General features: G+C 38.9%; 1 protein-coding gene across 2 annotated transcripts in view; it reads right to left on the bottom strand.

The window, feature by feature from the left end:
• Positions 1 to 11,063: 11,063 nt before the first annotated feature.
• The window catches only part of SH2D5 (SH2 domain containing 5), a 260,846-nt gene continuing 249,594 nt past the window's right edge, over positions 11,064 to 22,315 (bottom strand). For both annotated transcript variants that reach the window (XM_044063177.1, XM_044063176.1), the window contains one exon: positions 11,064 to 11,899. In XM_044063177.1, coding sequence (XP_043919112.1) covers positions 11,666 to 11,899 — 234 coding nt within the window. In that variant the 3' untranslated portion in view covers positions 11,064 to 11,665. The remainder of the gene's footprint in view (positions 11,900 to 22,315) is intronic.

Below are 22,315 nucleotides of genomic sequence, written 5' to 3'. Positions count from 1 at the left end.
CATTGATGATGATTAGATCTATAAGTGAATGGTTGTGAGTGGACTGGGACGTTGATGATGATTAGATCTATAAGGGAACGGTTGTGGTGATTGTTTTGAGGTTAGACTGGGACAATGATGATGATTAGATCTGTAAATGAACGGTTGTGGTGATTGTTTTGAGGTTAGACTGGGACAATGATGATGATTAGATCTATAAGGGAACGGTTGTGGTGATTGTTTTGAGGTTAGACTGGGACGTTGATGATGATTAGATCTATAAGGGAATGGTTGTGAGTGATGATGTCATTCATGTGGGTTATTGTAGTAGTTGTTTAAACAACAAGGTTAATACCATAAACCAGTTTCTGTGATAAACAAGGTTGCTTCAACAAAAACAACATGGAATGTAAACACCATTCATGTACTGTAGAAATGTATTTTACAAATTAAATGGTACCGATTACTGTATTACTGTAAATCTGTACATCTCCAAATGTGATATTTAAACCAACATTATGATATATGTCAATGATAAACATACTGCAGACCCTACTTCTGCTATTGCACACTCACACAGTCAAGATGAGTATGAGGCATTTTTCTGCAGGCATTCTGGACAGCATAGTGATGCAACAGTAGCGTTGTTACCTCACAGCAAGAGGTTCCCAAGTTCGATTCTTGGCTGGTGTGTCTTCTGTGCGGAGTCTGCATGCTCTCCCTGAGTTCGTGTAGGTTTCCTCTGGGTGCTCCGGTTTCCTCTCACATTACAAAGGTGTGTCTGGCACTTTTCTCCCTGGGCATCTGCTGAAAATTGGCTTCATTCCAAGTCGGACTTTCCCAATAAACAAATATTAAATAAAGTTATGAATGACACTGTGCTTATTATCCACATAGAAGTACAAGAAACATCAGCAGACAAGTCTGACAAATCTTATGTCTGGCAGATAAGTGGAAGCTCACTAATAGCGAAAATAATGCAGAGACTTCTCATGTTACTGCATGCACCAGCGTTCAACCAGATGGCAACTTAAAACAGGGAATTTCAATGTTATCACAGGGTTGTGAAAATAAATGCAAAATCCTAGCTCAAAGATCTATTAAATCACATGCACTGCATTTGTCTACAAAAGAAAGAAAAACGCTGCCGACTAATGAGTCGAAATTAACTTCAGTATACTTAACTCCTGTACAGTTGAAACGAAAACACGTTTACCTGCTAGCAACAAAAAGCAGAATTATTTACTCCATGAATTACAACTTTTAGAACAGTCACCAAAAGCAGAAGAAAAAGTTAAGGCTTTTGTGTCATCATATTGCTTGTTTTGTGAGGTTTCTGAGTTGGATATATTGTTGATAGTATCACTAGTCATGCTCACTGATGATAATTTCTCCATAATTATTATTTTTCATCACTTGTTGATACTGTTACAGTAATGCTGATTAATATATCTCTATACCTCTCTGAACAAATTCATCTGGCAAACAACAAAATTTCTGCTTTTATGCATATATTCTGTATGTATTACAGTAATCACTATCTGTAACACTGTATCTACTTTTGTACCAATTAATGTTTAACATTTTCTGTATTTATGTTCTTGTCTGAGCTTTTCTCCCCAGGCCTCCACTTAAAATGGACTCTTTTAGGCCCAGTGGGCTTTCCTGGTAAACAAATGCAATAAATAAAAAAGCATTAAAAAAGGATTGTGCACAAAAGAAACATTTCAGGGTGAAGGGGAAAATGTGCATGAAATAAATGGGGACCAAATTTTTATCACATTGGGAGGGTGACCTAATGGTTAAGGTGTTTGCTTTACAAACACAAGGTGCAGGGTTTGAGTCTCACAAGGGATAATTGGCTAGGCTTAAAATGGCTCACAAGGGCAGTTAGCTTAGTACTAATCTATGAACCTATGAACAAGAAGATGAAGTAGCTTTACAATTCTACCGCAAGCAAAAAGTGACAGAACAGCAGCAGAAGCTCCAATCAGAGAAAGTACTCAAGGTATTGTCACCACCTTTTCGAAAATCGAGTCCTTATTAGATGAAGCCAAAACTACCAGGTGAGGAAGTACATACAGAGTCTGATTTACAGATTCTCTCTGAAAATAATAGACCTATGTTGGACTTCGTTATTACAAAGGAAGTAATAACAGTTGATGATCAAAACAATTCTCAAGAACTTGTGGCCTGTGGTAAAAACACTCCATTAAAGCAATAAATATTTCATAAATAAAAAATACATAAAAATGAATATGTCATACAAATTCAGTTGTGTAATGACCATTTATCCTTAGTTCCTGCCCTTAAAATAAGAGCAATGAAGTACTAAAATCCCTAACTAAGGTTTTTTAATATATTACATTATGTTATTACATTGTGACTTCATTTATTTGACCTGTATTTAACACTGATGTGGTTCTTTACACAACTGAAATTGTATGACATATTAATTTTTTAAGTGTGTTTTTTACAAAATATTTATTGCTTTAATGGAATGAGTCAACTGTGTCTTTTGTCTGCACATACAGGAAGGAGACATGTTTTTTCTGCCATTATTGAAATAAACTGATTAAAACGAATGCAGGTCGAGACTGTAATTCAATGCAGGTGATTTATAGTGTGAGCTGCAATGAATGTGAAGCATTTTATGTGGTGAAAATGTTCAATAGACTTAAAAGGAAGATTTCTGGCCATCTTTCCGCAGGAATAATGCACTTGCTTGGCACCTGCACCTCCAAAAAAGACATGCTGGCTTTAAATTATAAATTATTGATCATGTGGACCTTTTGGAACTGGAAGGAGACATCCCTAATCTTTTAGAAAAATGTGAACTACTGTGGCAGCTGAAACTGAACTCTTTTTAGAAAACCAAAGCTTAATTATTATTGCTCCATAAAAAGCATATTAGAACTCAGAAAACTGGCCCACTGTTTAAAAGACTATTAAAAGACATTACACATATTGTACAATGAAAATAACTGCCACTGGTGCTGTTTTGTTTGACATTCTTGAATGTACTTTTACTCGTTCAAACTAAGTGCGTTCTTATTTAGATGCCACACTTTAACACATCTCCAGGGCCTGAATACTTTATTTTTAACATTTTTCACTGTAATTCTACCTTAGCAATTATAGTTATGGTTTTCATCCTATTTAGATGTTCACTTGTAGATTTATATATGTGCTCTTTCATATTAAATATTTTTACACACAAGCTGATGAAGTATTTATTCAGTACTAAAGCGATTTTTGATAAAAGTAGTTTAGTTTATACTTTTTAAAATTTATTCTGAAAGATGTCTAGTAGTAGATCTTTTTGCTAGTTAATTTTGTTATTTTTTGTTAGTTAATTTTGTTAGTTACATTTCTTAATTAATACATTTCAGATTAGTAGGTTAGCCTACATAAAATGTTAATAAGCTGTTCTTATATTAAATATTTTAATTTGTCTTTAGGTTTTTAGTTTCAGTTCTAAGACAGCACAGTCTCACATTACATTATGGTGTTAAGGGGGAGAACGACCACTCCTGTTATTGTTATACTTAATATACATTGTTTTATTTTCAGCTATTTCATACTTTTAGACCCTTCTGTTATTGTTATACTTAATATGCATTGTTTTATTTTCAGCTATTTCATACTTTTAGACCCTTCTGTTATTGTTATACTTAATATACATTGTTTTATTTTCAGCTATTTCATACTTTTAGACCCTTCTGTTATTGTTATACTTAATATACACTGTTTTATTTTCAGCTATTTCATACTTTTAGACCCTTCTGTTATTGGTATATTTAATATACACTGTTTTATTTTCAGCTATTTCAGTTCAACTATTACCCTCACTGTAATGCAATTTTGTGCATTTTTAACAAGTTTTGCACTTTGTATTGACACTTTAATGAACTTGACAGATTTAGTACTGAGTGAAGGTTTGTATACTACCCTACACAGAGACTGCAAACTAGGATGCCGGTAAGCTCTTCACACTGTTTTAAAAACAATCTATAGATGCCCTGCTCCAAATCCTAAGACATATTGTAAACTGTTGATGTACTCCTTAAAACCCCAGCATGCCCTGGTTAGATTCCATGATGTATTTCTTAAAACCCCAGCATGCTCTGGTTAGATTCCATGATGGACTCCTTAAAACCCCAGTATGGCCTGGTTAGAGTCCACTATGTTGGCAGTGCTAGTACTACTGATTAGAAGTCCAATACACATTCTAAAAAGAGTCTATGCAGTAACGTGTCTCATTGGTCAGATGTAGCTAGCAAGTGTGCTTTGAAAAGACCTTAGCTATGAACTATTAAATGCGTCTTTCTTCAAGGGACTGCCATTGGTTTATTTTGTTTAAATTATTCATGCAGTCTGGTGAAGGAAATTGTAGGGTTTGCTCTAAACTCCAGCTCCAAAACTGCTTGAATTGCTACAAAATGTTGAAGATAATAAAACCTTCCAAGATTACTTACATAAACTGTATGTATAGATATTTAGAAATGGGATAATGTTTTAAGTTAGAGAGAGTTCTGTGTGTACCTTGAGAATGCTAATATACATTGTTATCTGTGTAATTTATATGTGTGTGTGAGTGTGTGTGTATATGCATGTATGTGTGCATGTATATATCCTGAGTGCACATAAATGCAGTAAAGCTTAATCACGTATCATAGTGGTTACAGTAATGAGAACAGGAATGTGAAACACAATGTCAACACCTTAGTGTAAATTAGGAAGTACTTACAATTCAGGTATTAGCTATTTACACAAAGAAATGCCACCAAATCCTTTTTCTTATTTTTCTACATGGGGTCAGGGTGTTACATCAACTATCCCCCTCTCTCTTGACTCAGTGCCACTCTCCTACATTCAACAATCATACCTGTCGCAGATCTTCTCTCACACAATCTATCCATTTCTTTGCTAGACAACCTCGTTTCCACTTGCTTCTTTCTCTCTGTCCCAAATCTTCTTCACCAGCTTGTCTTCTAATTTCCTGCACATGTGCCTGAACCACCATAATCTGTTGTTTTTGACCTTCAATGCAGTTAGAGTTACTTGAGCTTCTGTTCTTATGTGCTCATGTCTTCATCTGTCCCAAAGCGTGCATCCTACCACCTGTCTCAAAAACTTTATCTGCATTACCTCAAGCTTCTCTGCCTTCACTGCCCAGGTTTCTGTACCATACAATATTACTGGTCACACCACTGTTTTGTACACCTTACTTTTCAGCTTCTTTGGCATCCTTCTGTCATACTCTACTCCTGTCACTCTGTGCCATTTGGCTGCAGCTCCTCTGATTGTAGCTTTAACCTCCTCATTCAGGCATCCCTTCTTCTCAACCACCACTCCTGGACACTTGAAGCTGTTAGCCTGTTCATCTATTTTCCCTTCTGTCTCAATTTTCATCTCCCACATTTGCTGCCATTACAACTGTGTTATCTGTATTCAGTTTCATCCCATGTGCCTTCAGTTTTGCATTCCATTCCCCTACCATTTGCTGAAGTTCTTCCTCATAGCCTGCATGTAATACCACATCATCAACATTCATCAGTTTTGTTGCCCTGTCCCTTGTGACCTGTTACTAATGTAGACTGTGCCATTGTAAATAGCAGTGGGCTTAAAGCTGAACCCTGATGCACCCCACTCCCACTGGGAACCCCTCTGTTAGACTAAACACTGTTCATACCTGAGTCATTAAGTCCTGATAATACTGCCAGTGTTTCTGGGACTTTCAACATTCAGACTGCCCAAAATGGCTTTCTTGGGATCTTTTCATATGCTTTTTCCAAGTCTAGAAATGCCCGGTAGGACCCTTTCCTCTTCTCTAGATTCTTCTCAACTATCTGTCTTGTTGCAAACATTGCGATGGTTGTGCTGCATCTTGAACTACATCCACTGGGCTCAGCTCCCATCTTACTTTCTACTACTTTACATATTTATCAATCACCCTCTCTAGAACTTTCATGCGGTGTGACAGAAGTCTGATACTTCTGTATTGCCCATAGGCATGTCGTTATGAATGTCCCCTTTGTTCTTGCACACAGGTACTAGAATGTGAACTCTCCAGTCATCTGAGATGCACCTTTCTCTCCATACTACTATGACTACCCTCTGTTGCCATTTCTCTCCTGACTCGCCCAACACCTTGATCATATCTGTGGTGACCTCATCTGCATCTGTTGCTTTCCCCTGACTTCATTTTCCTTAGTTCTGTTCTTACCATGACCTCATCTGCATCTGTTGCTTTCCCCTGACTTCATTTTCCTTAGTTCTCTTCTTACCATGACCTCATCTGCATCTGTTGCTTTCCCCTGACTTCATTTTCCTTAGTTCTGTTCTTACCATGACCTCATCTGCTGCTTTCCCGACTTCATTTTCCTTAGTTCTGTTCTTACCATGACCTCATCTGCATCTGTTGCTTTCCCCTGACTTCATTTTCCTTAGTTCTGTTCTTACCTCTTCTAGCGTGGGCTCCTCTTTTTTTCACTGTAGACTGTGTCTGGGGCATTACCGCTTCTGTAGAACTTTCTTCATTCAGAGGCTGCTGGAAGTACTTCCATCTGCCTTTTATGTCCAGTGGACTGGTGAACAGATTGTTGCTGGCATCCTTTATGTAGGGAGTCTGACTGTTTTCTTTCTTTGCCTTACAGCCTGATGGGATTTCTTTGTGGCATCTACTGAGTCACTTTCCAGAAGCTTGTAGAGTGCCTCTGACTTACACAAAATTTATGAAGATAAAACAGTAACTGTAAACTATGTACCCACAAAAAAATTGGTTCTGTAATATCCATACTTATGGGGACATGATAAAATAAAGTACTTAGGAGTATGGGTTAAAAAAGGTTCTGTTATGGTAGCTACGGATATGTGGGAAGAGACTAAACAAAAGATAATATAAAAACTGAGAAACTGGAAGCTCTATTTTATGGATACAGACAGCAGGATAGAAGCAGTAACAATATGTTTAGTCCCTTTAGTTTTAAAAACACATCAGGCATAGTTTTGTCAACCAGAGGATAAGGTCTGGATAGCAATTAATAAAGAGTTATAGGATTTCATCTGAGAGGGGAAGAGGGCAAGAGTCAAGTGGGTAAGCTGATCCTTCCAAAAAAAAAGGTGATTTGGGATTACCTGATTTGAAGAGGTATTTCAGATCTAGACAGTTAAGGCTTCTATACATCACACAATCAGAAAGCTATAATTCAAAGTGAAAAGAGATGATGATAAAACAAGGGGGGAAGCTCAAGAAGTAAGTAGAGACTGGGATTTTGGATGCAGATTCTGAAGGAGAATAACGTCAATAGTAAGGTCATGCCTCCTCAACTTGGTGGACTTCTTTGAGAAGGTCACCAAAGCAATGGATGAGGGCAAAATAGTTCACACTGCATACTTTGACCTGCCCAAAGCATTTGACATAATGCCCCACTCAGGCATTGTTGACAAACTCACGAGATTACACACAAACCCTTGTATCCCCCTGTGGATAGTCAACTGGCTCACAGACAGAACCCATGAAGTCAGAATTGGACAGGCCACCTCTACAAAGAGGCCAATCACAAAAGGAGTCCCCCAGGGATCAGTCCTGGGACAGATCCTTTTTGGTATTTAATTCTCAGAAGTCAAAGCTAATGTAAATGGCCTCTGCCTGACTAAATTTGCAGATTATTGTAAATTAGGAGCTGTCATTGAATCCCCTACTGACACAAATGTTCTCCAGGAAGTGTTGGCACAGACAAATAACTAGTGTCAGAGCCACGTGTCCTCCCTGTGTTTGTATGGGTTTCCTCTGGGTGCTCCGGTTTCCTGTCATGTTACAAAGACAGGTGTCTATAGCATTTCTCCCCGGGCCTCTGCTGAAAATTGACTTCAATCCAAGTCAGTCTTTCCCAGTTAACAAATGTTAAATAAGTAAATAAATATTAACAACAAACCACTAAGAGCTGCTCCAGTAGTCAGAGACTTGGGGACACACATAGTAATTTAGTCTTTGACCATTACGTGTCTACAGTAGTGAGGAACTCATTCTATGTTGTGCAACCTATAAACAAAGGTATGGCATCTACGTCCAAGGAAGTCATTGTTCCACTGTATTCAGCATTCATCAGACCTATCATTGACTACAATGCTCCCTTTGGTATGTACCTAACCAGGCATATCCAATAATTCTAATGTCCACAGAGGTTCCTCACTAAAAGAATACAGGGGATATCTAACACGTCCTGTGCAAACCACCTCAAGGCCCTATCGTTGTATTCTGTCTCTTGCAGGCTGTTGACGGGAGATCTATGCTTACCATACAAGGCATTGTCAGACCGCACTCTGATGGACCTCCTGCATATCTGCAAAACAAACAGCACCAGAATTACCCATTCTAAAGACTTAAACCTCATAACTATGGGTATTGATGAACAAACTGATGTTTGGGTACATAATTTACAGCTATAGCCTTTCTGTCTTTGTAAAATTTATATCCCAAGAAGATGTAAAACTGTCTCAAAATGTTCGCAACATTGAGATGTCCTTGTCCAGTTTTATTGGGTACAAAATATCATCTGCAAACAAAGCCAGCTTTTCTTGATTACCAAACTATTTATTCCTTGAATTTCTGAGTCCCTTGTTTTATTTGCCAATGGCTCTAAATATAAAGCAAATAAAGGGGAAAGAGGAAACCCTTGCCTGGTTCCTCTTTTCAGGTGCAACTTACAGAAGAACCCTCCTACTTGAATTCTTGCCTCTTATCCATCATATACCCTCCTAATTAACCCTATTATTGTATGCGGTAATAGAGATTAATCCCAGCTTACTTTACTGAATGCTTTGTCTGCATCAGGACGCACCAACAACAGTATTTTCTTACATTCTGTTCCCTCTGAATCATCAATGTTCTGTTAATGTTGTCAAATGTTTGTCTCCCTCAACAAAGCCACAATGATCCATATCTATCATGTTTGGTAACACCTCTCACATTATTTTAGCCATTATAAACATAAATACTTTCTAACCATAATTTAAAATGGGTCTATATGAAGCTGGGTCTGATGGATCTTTACCGTCTTTATATATTACAGCCACCACAGCTTTCATCCAGGATGTTTGTGTTTCCCCTCCTTTTAAAACACCGTTAAACAAGCCTTACAGGTCTTTATCACTTTCTTTCCTCCTAGCTTCCAAACTTCCTCCGGAATGCCACCTGTTCCTGGAGAACTTCCTACAGATTGATTATATGTCATTGCTTTTATCGCATCTCCTCCTGTCTTAGCTATTAATGGTCGAGCCTCATCTACTTCTAACCTTGGCATACTGAAATCTTTCATAAATATTTCCATTTGTGCTATTTCTTGATTTACACACTTCTCTGCTTTCTACAAATACATACAATTTTCAAAATATGGCTAATACCTCTCTAGAAACTGGTTATTTTTCTTGTTATAGGCTCCATAAGTTTGGCGACAACCCTTTCAACTTTCTGTTGTCCAACTAAAAGTTTTTCTGCTCTGGAGTTATCAAAAAACAGTTGCTCAACAGCAGTCTTTCTAAACTCATGCATATCATCCAGATACTCCCTTATATTTTCTTAAGTACTCTACAATTGTGCCGCTTCTTATTCTGCGAGATCCCCCTTATTCTGCAATACTTGAACCTTTGTCAGACCCTCTGAATAGTTTATGTTAGTTCTTAACCATATTTTTTTTCTTTTATTTCTAATCTGTTATAACTTCTGAAGAAAGTTATGTATTCCCTAATAACTCTCGAATAATTCCCACTACCCATTCCTTACATTCCTCTCTTTTTTAATAGGTAGGTGGGGAAGCACCAGTGTCTCATTTTTACTTCATTGCCCTGCATTCTTATTGTAGTTTTTATTGGCGCATGATCTGGAGTACTTATTGCATGTGTGTTGAAGCTTTCAATTAAATGCGCATGTTCTTGTGAAATATAATTTCTGTGTGGTATAGCCCAGTTATTGTACCTTGGGAAATAATATGTAAGTTCTCTTGAGTTCCTACCAATGAATTCGCTTCTTCCATACAAAATATTTTCATAATTTTTTTCAGAAATCTGCCCTCTTTTGTTCTCTTAGGTTCCCCAGATACATCCTCAATGCTGCCAATCAAGTTCCATTCTCCACTTGTAAGTAATATTCCTTTCTGAAAGCTGATTATTATTTCTCCCCAAATTTTCTTAAGCTCCATTATAGCAGTTTTTGGGTGGAATATAAATAGATGCCAGTGTAAACTTCCTCCCTTGCCAGTAGCCCCTTATTACCACAAATCTGCCATTATTGTTCCTGTCTTTTATCACTATTTTAGCTCCTCTGGCAATTAGTATAAGTACCCTCTTTTCCTTTGCCTCAGATATTTGATGAATACAGGCTCATAGTTAAGTACCAGGCTACCTGCCCTTGTGGGCCATTTTAAACCTGCAATATAACCAGCAAATGTCTGTTGGTCAGAGTTTCAGAAGCTGCTTGCAGAATTATGTTGATTATTTTCTGTAGACAGCAGACAAGGATAGGGTTGAGCATGGCTAGAATTCTGTGGACTGTACATGAGAAACTTTAGATCATATAATAACTACAAAACCAAGTTTCATAGATCTGACGTTCATTCCTCAAACAAAAACGTATCAGAATACTCTCAGTAAGAATTAGAAAATGGGTTATAACACAAGTGTTCTGTTCATCTAGAATACTGGGCCTAAATTAAATCAAAAGAATCTAAAACTGTAACACCACATCAGAACGTGAATTACAGTGTTGGAAAGCTAAAACCTGACTTCTGTTTCCGCTAAGTGCTACTAGCAGGAAAGCAAAATGTGTTCCTAATGTGTTTCTGCAGGTGGGCAAGTCTCACTGAACCCCCACATGTGGAGATGCAGTATTACAGTCTGGCATTTTAAATATCCCTATTCCGAGGTCACCAAAAGTTGTTGAAATGTAAATACTTAGTTGATGTGGTTTCTTTTCCATGATTTTGGGTCGACTCTAGCTCTGCAAAGGCAGGGTTCATGTTCCTTAAATTTCATCAATGGGTCATACTACTGGTCTTTAAAAATATTATATTCCTACTCCAGCAAAACGTCAAGTACATTTTATTAACTACAATTCATGTTTACTGTTGTTTAAACAAAGTAAGACAGAGTTCCTGCCCGACATGCTGATAGGAATAACGAATTACAGACAACAACTTCTTGAACTGCAAAATCACAGGCAAACATGGATTAATTGCAGCAACAACACAAAGACAAAGATCGACCAAAGCTACATTAAACTGTGTTAAAGTGACATTCATCAACACTTTAGGAACAAGTAACATCCACAGACTTTTTAACAAGCAAATAAAAATAAAATAATTTTAACCACAAAAGTTAATTTTACATATTAAAAGTGAGTTGTATTCTAAGGCCAAAATGAGTTATTTTGAAGTAAACATTGTTTTCTGAACGTGATAGTGTTTTTTTTTATTATTATTAGAAGTCCTGGGGAGTTAATCCACCATTCTAGGAAAACTTGGCACCAAAGTTACTGGTCCTGATTCAGGTTCACCTAAACAGACCAGCTATAAGTCGGCAGCAAAAACTGCAAAGTCACAAGTCACATCACTTCTCAGAAGAAAGAAATTATGAATCCACTTGGGATTAGAAAGTAATAACCACATTGACTGTAGTCTTGCCTCTGCTATTCAGTGGATGTCAGTTCCCTCTGACACCCTTCCTCTTGTAGAGGACTTAGTTCATCGGAAACAGCAGTTGAAGGTATGTAGCTCCTGGGGGATTCTGATGACTCCGGGCAATCGTGCACTTCATAACAATGGTTCACCCGTGCAGTGTCCAACTGTTGAAGCAATCCACTCTTGTCACACATGTAATGATCTAAGAGTGCTTCCATACTGGGAAAGTCCATCGCTGTACCCTGAAAATTGAAATGAAGTTGTTAATTATGCATTCACTATTCTGTTAATCACTTACAGGATTTTTTCTCTTCCTTCAACACATTAACTTTTCAAGAAAACAAGAAAGGATGAGAGGGTGGAATAAAAACATCTATTAAAAAGTGTAAATGTCAAAAAATATGTTCATCCTGACTACATTATCCAAAAGGCATAAATCTTTCAAAGACTCCAGTGTAAAACAAGCCCTACAGACTACAATGACAAGATATGAAAACCACAAAACACAAATAAGCACAGCAAACAAGGGACTTCATGGTCACCATTAATTTCAATGGGAAAAAAAGTCAAAATACTTACCCATAAAAAATTATCTCAGTCCTAATCAAAGCATAACACATTTGACACCGAGACTGCTATTCCTCAAAAATACTCAAAAAAATAAGGAAAACAATACTGAAAAAGAGTGAAACCAGCAAATAAGAATTCAGGAAAAAATTTGATCAAGGAACCACCTCAAACTCAAATGTAAAACCATATTTAAATATGAAACTACTGTAAAATTAAACATAAACCACAAGTACAAATTCATTTTGATGCTGTCACATACTCATAAACACATATATACACACGTAGGAGCTCAGTGGGAGGGCATACTGAATCAGAGATGACTGGAATGCAAGTGAACAGGCTTGGCACAAAGCTGTGTGAACTACATAGCACTGAGCTAAGAATACAGCAAATGTGTATTAACTTGGCAGTATGTGTGTGAATAAAAAAATTACTGAACTTTTTAAACTTTAACACATTTTAAAGAGTTCTTAATACTGTGTGAATGCAAAACACCAGCACTGAAACATTAACAATCATTCACTGTTGCTGTTCAGGGTTGTGGTTGTATCAACCTTAGAAACGGACCAGACTTCCTTGCCTTCCCAGCATTCCTCAGTTACATTGCAAGATCCCTGGTGATATAATCTCTACAAAGTCCTGGATCTGCTGTGCTCCCACACTTCCTGTGTTTTTTAAATTATTTTTGTGAACACTTTTTTTTTGGAGTGTGACTTCAGTTTTTAAATGAAAGTGGATGGATTTCAGGGAGATTTTACTTACTTAGGTAGGTTATATATCTGGAGCGTTTCTCCCCGGGCCTCCGCTGAAAACAGGCTCTGTGGAACCTAGTCGGACATTCCCGGTCAACAAATGTTAAATATATATATATATATATATATATATATTTTTTTTTTTGATGTAGTTAGTGTTTTTACTTTGCAGTAGTTTTATTTACTTTAACTGTTGAGCTTGTAGTCCTGTAAAATGTTTGGCTCAAGGGTGGACTGGCATACAGAGAGCTCTTTGAGAAGCATTTTCCCACTTTTGGTCTGTTGCTGCTGGCCTACAGATCACCCTGGCTGCACTGGTTGTTCAAAAGGTCATGAAGGACTTCAAGGGACATTTATACTTCAATCTGTAAGGAAACTGGAAGTTTGTTGTAATGATTTTATTTTGTAAGTTTCTTGTCTATGGTTTTGTTCTTCCTTTTTTCATATATATATTTACTAGTTGAAAGAACAAATATCCCCTAAAATCACTACCCAGTTACAAGTCAATGAGTTAGCAAGTTCCCTAAAGATATCCACCAGAGACTGCCACTCCTCTGGAATAATCTTCCAGTTCATGTGAAGCAGAGCTCCTCACTGACCCAATTCAAGTGCAACCTAGACAAATGGATGGGAGACCATAAATTCACCCTGGGGTGGCACCCATGGACAGGGATAGTTGGTGATGATCACAGACTCGCTCTGAGAATTATGTTCCTCTAAGGAAAACTGGGGCAACTCGAGATTAACTTAGCTAGGCTTGTAAGGGCTCTAGGGCCACTAGCTTAGTGACCTCCTCTGAACCTATAGATATGTACATAAGAACTACTTCTTGGTCTTAATTTCTTTCACTTGTTATCACAGTCAAACATCAGCATTGCAGACAATAAGTGGCAACCTTTGGTGGCCACTGGATGTGAGGGAATGGACCACTTCATTAATACAGTGGCACAGTGAGTAGTATTACATATACAGACATACACTGACACTGTCAGTGACAAACCAGGACTATCACATATACCTGCTTTATACATGCAGATTGGAAGAACATCAGTTCAACTATGCTGTAGGTGAACTGATGTTCTTCCAATTTGCATGTATAAAGCAGGTATATGTGATAGTCCTGGTTTGTCACTGACAGTGTCAGTGTATGTTTGTATATGTATGTATGTGTCAAAAAATAATATTGCTGGATGCATGCATAAATAATCCAGGTAGTGAAAAATAATAAGGTATAGACTGCATCTCAGAACATTTAGAAATTTGGAGGTTAAGGAGGCAATTATTGCTCACTTTATAAGTGGCTTAATGAAAAGGCTGTTGGTCCAGATGATGTATCAGTGGAAGCATGGAGGTGCTTAGGAGAAATGACAGTGGAGTTTATAACCAGATTGTTTAATGAAATCTTGGAAAGTCAGAGGATGCCTGAGGAGTGGAGAAAAAGTGTTTTGGTACCTACTTTTAAGAATAAGGGTGATGTGCAGAGCTGTAGTAACTACAGAGGGATAAAACTGATTAGTCACAGCTTGAAGTTATGGGAAAGAGTAGTGGAAGCTAGGTTAAGAAGGGAGGTGATGATTAGTGATCAGCAGTATGGTTTCATGCCGGGAAAGAGCACTACAGATGCGATGTTTGCTCTGAGAGTGTTGATGGAGAAATATAATGATGGTCAGGAGGAGTTGCATTGTGTTTTTGTGGACTTGGAGAAAGCATATGGTAGGGTGCCTAGAGAGGAGTTATGGTATTGTATGAGGAAGTCAGGAGTGGCAGAGAAGTATTTATGAGTGGTACAGGATATGTACAAGGGTGGTGTGACAGTGATGAAGTCTGCAGTGGGAGTGACAGATGCATTTAAGGTGGAGGTGGGATTACATAAAGGATCAGCTCTGAGCCTTTTCTTATTTGTAATGGTGATGGACAGGTTGACAGACGAGATCAGACAGGAGGCCCCATGGACTATGATATTTGCAGATGACATTGTGATCTGTAGTGAGAGTAGGGACCAGGTTGAGGAGACCCTGGAGAGGTTGAGACATGCTCTAGTGAGGAGAGGAATGAAGGTGAGCAGGACTAAGACAGAATATGTGTGTGTGAATGAGAGGGAGGGTAGAGGAATGGTGAGGATGCAGGGAGTAGAGGTGGCGAAGGTGGATGAGTTTAAGTACTTGGGATCAATAGTTCGGAGTAATGGTGAGTGTGGAAGAGAGGTGAAGAAGAGAGTACAGGTAGGGTGGAATGGGTGGAGAAGAGTGTAAGGAGCGATTTGTGACAGACAGGTACCAGTAAGAGTGAAAGGGAAGGTCTACAAGAGGGTAGTGAGAACAGCTATGTTGTATGGGTTGGAGACGGTGGCATTGACAAAAAGACAGGAGTCAGAGCTGGAAGTGCCAGAGTTAAAGATGTAAAGATTTGCACTGGGTGTGACAAAGATGGACAGGATTAGGAATCAGTACATTAGAGGGTCAGCTCAGGTTGGACGGTTTGGAGACAAAGTCAGAGAGGTGAGATTGCATTGGTTTGGACATGTGCTGAGGAGGGAGGCTGAGTATACTGGGAAAAGGATGATAAGGATGGAGCTGCCAGGTAAGAGGAAGGCCTAAGATAAGGTTTATGGATGGGGTAAGAGAGGACATGCAGGTGGTTGGTGTGACAGAGCAAAATGCAGAGGACAGGAAGAAATGGAAACAGATGATCCGCTGTGGTGACCCCTAATGGGAACAGCCAAAAGAGAAGAAGAGTAGGGTCCTCTGCTGCTGGGTCCCATCCAGCCTAAAACTGACCCTGCTCAGAGGTGGGCACACATACTGTAATAGTTCATGAGGGGGCAAGAGATACTGTGGCCATTATCACTTTAATGCTGTGCACAATCAGCCTTCAGAGGTATACATATAATGTCGTTATAGCTTGTGTGCTGTCCGGTAACAGAGGTGTTATTATCTTTTTAAATTCCCTCAAATCATACCTTAGATGTGTACATAGAAGGTCACTATAGCTCATGTAGGGCCAGTCTGCTGTGCATGAGCAACAAACTGAAATGGGTTACTGTGAGTGTTACTTTCTCACTTTCTTCACAACTGAAATTGGATGTATATACAGGTGGCTATCAGGTTGAAATATGTTGTTATGCTCCATTTATTATTTTACTTTAATTCTAGTCTGATTTCAAAGGGTTGCACAAAAGTTGTTTGCCTTTTAGGGTTAGGGCTGAGGTGACATGCTGACTAGATGTATGACAGCAACAATTTGAAATAACTGACTATTGGCATTTGTCCTTTTACTTCTGTCCCAATTTAATAACAGATGGGTACAAAGAAAGCAACTTTTTTTTGGAAGGAAGGAAGGCAGTCATCCCAGATATGACTTGTGTTCATAGGTATATACTAAGCTAACAACCATCAGGGCCTAAATAAGACTAGCCATGCAATCCAACCCAAATGTGTCCCTATGCATCATGGGTGTTTATTAGAAGGGGGTATGTTAGTAAGAAAGTTTCTAGAGGTTATGTGGGGAAGCATGTTAGTTTGGGCATTAGTGTGTGCATCTATCAAGAGACATGGGGTGCTAGACCTGGGGTGAATTTCCAATTTTCCATCCACTGGTCAAGGTTATGCTTAAATAGGGTTAGGAATGGATTTTGCTTCACGTGGATGGGGAGCCTCTTTCAGAACACGTGGATCCTCTGAGACACACATCTATCTCACCAACATGCCTTATTTATGTTGCAAGCAAATTTAAATCCTTGGATCTTGTGGTTCTGATGCTGTTTATCTAAGGTCCATCAAGCATGTGCCTTCGCAAGCTTTTCTTCCTATAGGTTCATAGGTATGTGCTAGGCTAGCTTCCTCTGTGGGACATTTTGAGCTTAGCTAATTTATATCACTGGTAAGACTCAAACCCTGTACCTTGTATCTATGAGGTGAACGCTTTAATCACTATACCAATCCAACAGTTTCTCAGTTTGTGGAAAACTACTACTCAGTTTTGTGGTGACTTCTGTATCAGCCATGAACATGAGCCTTGGATATAACTTTTTCTTCCTTAAAAAAATAGTTAATTTCTAAGTCACAATTTTTGTTTAGGCTATCAATGGAAGAAAATTTGTAGAAAAAAATCTCTAAAATGCACCTCAGAACATTTAGAACTCCACAAAATGCAGTGGCCTTGTAACCCCAGACCCCAGGCTTAATTAAATTCTCTCCTGTGTAGTTATTACAGTACACTCTTGACCATTTAGGATGTGTTGAAAAGATATAAGAAAAAACTGAGAAGGAAAACAAGTTTGGTAAGACAAAATAAACTATTCTGGATATTACGAAGAGGCAAAAATGGGAGGAAAACAGGGAAGCACTGGATATATGTCATAGTGACAGTAGATAGAAAGGTTAGAGAGTGCCATGGAACACTTTGCTTACAGCTTATAGGATCATAGACGATGTATGTCATAGTGACAGTAGACAGTAAGGGTGGGGAGTGCCATGGAACACTTTGCCTACAGCTTATAGGTTCATAGATGATGTATGTCATAGTGACAGTAGACAGTAAGGCTGGGGAGTGCCATGGAACACTTTGCCTGCGGCTTATAGGTTCATAGGCTCACAGGAGATGGGTCTATATTATATCATCGAATGCTTACAAAAGCGAACAATGATTAATCGACCCCATGTAAGCGAAAGCTTACAATATCGAAACCTCAGAACAGAGATTTTTTTCCAAGGGGAAAAAATTGGGCTTCGCCCCCACACCCCCCTACTTAAATATACCAACTTCTAGATCACACTACAGTGCCGAAAATGGCAAAGTAACGGAAGCGGCCAAGAGAATTCTTTCCCAGGGAAAGAATTCACTTAGAAGCCACTTTGCTATTTTGCCTTTTCATTCTTTTACGTTCGATCAAGACGCATTCAACAAAATGCGTCTGCGATCATGTAACAGAAACCCTAGGAGGTTACTAGGCTAACAGCTTAAGAGTCCTTACAAGCCTAGCCAATATAACCCAGTTTTATCCAGTATATGCTCCCTAGGGGCAAGTGGATGGCATGGATTTGTGTCTGTGCATTGAGTATCTTACAGACTGCCCCTGTTCAGAAGGGACATTGGCACTACCCCAGGTCTGAATTTCCAATTCTCCATCCATTGATCCAAATTTCATTTGAAGGAAGGGCTTTGCTTAATGTGAATAGGTAGCCTGTCCCAAAGAAGGGACAATCTCTGAGACACACTGTCTCTCTAGCATATTTTGTTTGAGTCACTGACTAAGTTTAGATCCCTAGATTGGGAGACTCTAGTGTTGTTTAACTTATGGATCTGTAGCAGCTCCATCAGGGCTGGATTTGTGAGTGCTTTGTAGGTCAGGCATATATCACCCATTAATAGTTAGTATGAGGCAGAGTAGAGGGATAAGGCTTTTAGTATTTCCGCATAGGATATGTTGTTTACACCCTGTATTTTTATTAGTGAGGAGCCTCTGAGGTCACTCCAGCTGCTGTAAGTGCTTAGTTAAGTACATGCCAAATGATGCATTGTACTCTATTACTGGTCTATTGAGGGCTGAACACAGTGGGACTATAATTTCCTTGAATCTGGATGAAATACCTTTACTTATAAGTTGTGCAACACAGGAGGACTTCTGCACCACTAAGGCTACCCATGCAGTCGCTGTGAATGGCATTTAAAAGCTGATGCTTCTGAGCATGATGTGCTCAAATGGGTGTGATCATCCTGAGGCAAGGGATGTATTTTTAATCTGCAGGGGCTATAGCTTATTTGTCAGGAAATGGAGGGATGAAAAGGTGGCAACCCTAGTCACAGATGACTCCAATAGTCACCCTGTGAACAGCAACTGCCATTACTGAGTTTTACTAGGCAGTGGGGAAAGGAGATAGAAGTGGATTGCCAGGCTTTCTTCTGTACCACGCACATGCACTCACAGTGCCATGCACACCCACACGCACATGCACTCACAGTGCCATGCACACCCACACACACATGCACTCACAGTGATACAAAGTTTGGCTTGACATTTTTTCCTCCTTTACTGCTTGCTGACTGTTTTCTGAGTGGCCACTACAGAAACTCTTCCTTAACATAAAGCAGCTAAACTGTACTAACAGCTCCAGTTATAGCACCTGACACTATCTTTGCAGCATAAACATGTCCTTTAACTGCTATGACAGAAGTACAAATCTAAACACCTCTCTGCAGGAACCAGCCCACAAGTGTGATTATAAACACCACACTGAGCAGTATGTACATAACCTCTTTCGCAAGTAATGGAAGAAGAGAGGCGTATTAACGCAATATTTAAACTAATTAAATTAATAGTGAAAATAACTAATACCTTTTCAGCCTACCTCCCAAAACATTGTTAAGTCCCTGCCTTCCTTCCTTTGTGGAGTCTTATCCACTGCAAATCCCAGAGAATTAATTTGTCTCTTTAAATATGTAAATATCGGGGGCGATTTCATTAAGGTTTCAGCTCTAACTAAAATTTCACTCCTATCTCTCTCCCTTCTTTCTCTCCTTCCTTTCTGTTTCTCCTTGCACTCCGCCAACTATTAACAAATACCTGTAGGTTTGTTTTTGCCTCTAGAACCACCTGAGTTCAAATACAAATTGATACTCTGATGGATTAACACCACTCTGCATTTAATACTGTAATATTTTAATCACAAGATGATTTTATTGTCAAGAATGTGTCTCTCATCCAGGCTATTTCTACTGACTATGTTTTTACTTTGTCTTCCAGCTCAGTTATTGTGCTATTGCATTTGGGGTGTGGCTAAAAGGGGTCCCATGATTAGCTCACTTACCCAGTCATCTAATTTCAAATACATAAAATCCAGATAAATAAGTGAGCACCTTTCTGTGCATCCCCAAGATTCATAGATTCATAGGTTCATAGATTAGTACTAGGCTAACTGCCCTTGTGGGCCATTTTAAGCTTAGCCAATTAACCTATGTGAGAATCAAACCTGCACCTTGTATCTGTAAGGCAAACATCTTAACCATTATGCTAACGTCCCTATATTAAATATACACCTGTCCCCTAGCCGAACCCAAGACCATCACACCTGCAGTTCACTGCATTAACGTGCCACGCCACACAGCTGTTGGCAACAGCAAAGCTCTCACAGGGCTTCCTACTCATGAGTACCCGCTACTCCATGCGTCCACCTCAAATAATGAGTCTTAATGCATATGGGCCACTGCAGTCACAAACACCTTCAATTCCCACACACACCTGGACCACACTGCAGGAAAATGAAAGACAGAAGGGGGGAGAGATGGCAGGAGTTAGTATTGAGAAAACAGGAAAGAAAAAAGTCCTCTACTATTACTGCAAGCACATTATACAGACATATTGTATTTCCATCTTTCTGTTTTTTCACTAAAATGTGGAAAGAATTACAAGTTAGGATTCTGAAAGGGATAATGATGGCCCCGCTTGTCATTCTATAATAGTCCACCTTGTAATGTTTGGTAAAAATGTGGATGGAAGATAAAGTGGTCACCTCATAAATTCCCCCCACTGAAACCTCTAAAGAGGGTGACAGAAAAGAAACACCCCTAGAATAGTGAACTTGTGATGGACCTAGAAGTCCTGTTAGTTAAGTCATAGGAAAAACTATAAAAATGTCCAGCCATTACAGTATCATCTGCTTTCTCACTATCTGACCAATTCTGTTAGAGACAAAGGATACAAACTCATGATTCTTCTTGCAGAGTAAAACCAAACACTATCTCCAAGGAGTCATACAATGCAGAATTCTTTCATTTCACCTTTTTGTTAGGCAGGTAAGCCCACCAGATACAGCTACTATTTTTCAGGGATGACATACAGTAAGTAGAAAAATGGAGGCAGAAGGAATCCAACCCAAGACTATAAGGAGGAGGTCATCACCTCTCCTAGCCTTTACCCTCTACACTGACCTAGATGAATTCTGAGGATGGGGCTAGATAAATAAATGCTTTATCTTCTTATTAAATAGAATTTTTCAGATCACATTAGGAACAAAGGAAGGACTGGACAAATGGATCAAATTTTTAAGGAAGACAGTTTAAGGCTCTCAGAACATCAATGCCTGATGCTCTTAAACTCTTTTGGTGGACACAATAGCTAACAGCAAGGCTATCTTCTATGCCAAACATATTAAACAGACACAAAACAAACTGTATGAAAGGGTGGCTTTATCATTTTTATAGCTTTTTCAAACTCCTTGGGGGTGGGGACAAAACCTTTTTTAGGGTGTTCAAAGTAAATAATTCCCTTCAGATACACCTTCACCAAATAATGAAAGCAAGTAGAGGTCCACAAGAACAAATCAACAAGAAAGACTAACAATATCTTCTTCACAAAATAGGAAAATCCAAAACTGAAAAATAAGTAATGTAATCTAAAACCTCACGTAATGAAAAGTATTTAAGCCCAGCAATCATCCTTCTGTCACACCCAAACTAACAAGCCTGGTAACTATCAAAACTGTTTTTGGCCCACACACCCACCATGAGGAAGACCTCGCCCTCTGTACTTCTTTAATTAATATAACAAACCATGTGGCTGCCATGCCTATTGATAAGTGAATAAATGTTTCAACAATTATCCACTTGATTAACTGGACTTGGCTGTGAATGTGTCACTCAAAACCAACCTGCAAACATAAATGATTGGGGTATCTCTGCCTGTAAAGGAAAAAACGTTAGACTGGATGCACAATGTAAATCCCCTCCATTTGGATCAGTATAGCCACTTAGCAGTAGATATTTGACTTCAGGTAAGATCACAGAACAACAAGTAACTTCAAAACACTAGTCTGCACTCCAGCAGATGAAGACTGGGTGGCAGTGGTTCAGCCGGTCCCATACTTACCTTTGACACTAGGAAGATCAGAATGCTGTGAGTTCTAGCCGCACAAAAGGTGCTGTGTAGATGGCCATCGTATTGAACACTGCTGCTGTAGCCTTAGCTGTATGGGTTATATCTTGCTAAAGATATAACAGTTGGCCAGCTTCCAAACCTTCAGGACCCCTTCCATGCAGCCAAACTGTCAGGCAGCGTGAGCCGAGCTGCCTAAAAAGACAGGTTTGAAAACCAAGCCCTTCAAAGCTTTCCTGCTGCGGAATAGAGAACTCCTCTTTGGGCTTTCGAAGATCGATGGTCAGCTTGTGTTGTTCCGCTGCTGGGCAAATAACTTTCAATTGGAAAAAAAACTTCACTTTTCAATATTTACTATTTAAATTTATTTTCCTGGTCAGGAAACTTGTTTTTTTTTCTAAGAGTTCATGTTTTAATGGACTGTTGTGAGACTTAACTGCACTTTTAAACAGGACAGCACTTTTTTC

Source organism: Protopterus annectens, chromosome 2.part1, assembly GCF_019279795.1.
Source record: "Protopterus annectens isolate FY-2018-M chromosome 2.part1, PAN1.0, whole genome shotgun sequence".
NCBI lineage: Eukaryota > Metazoa > Chordata > Ceratodontiformes > Protopteridae > Protopterus > Protopterus annectens.
Note: the sequence above shows the minus strand (reverse complement) of the source record. Positions and strands in the feature narration are given on the sequence as shown.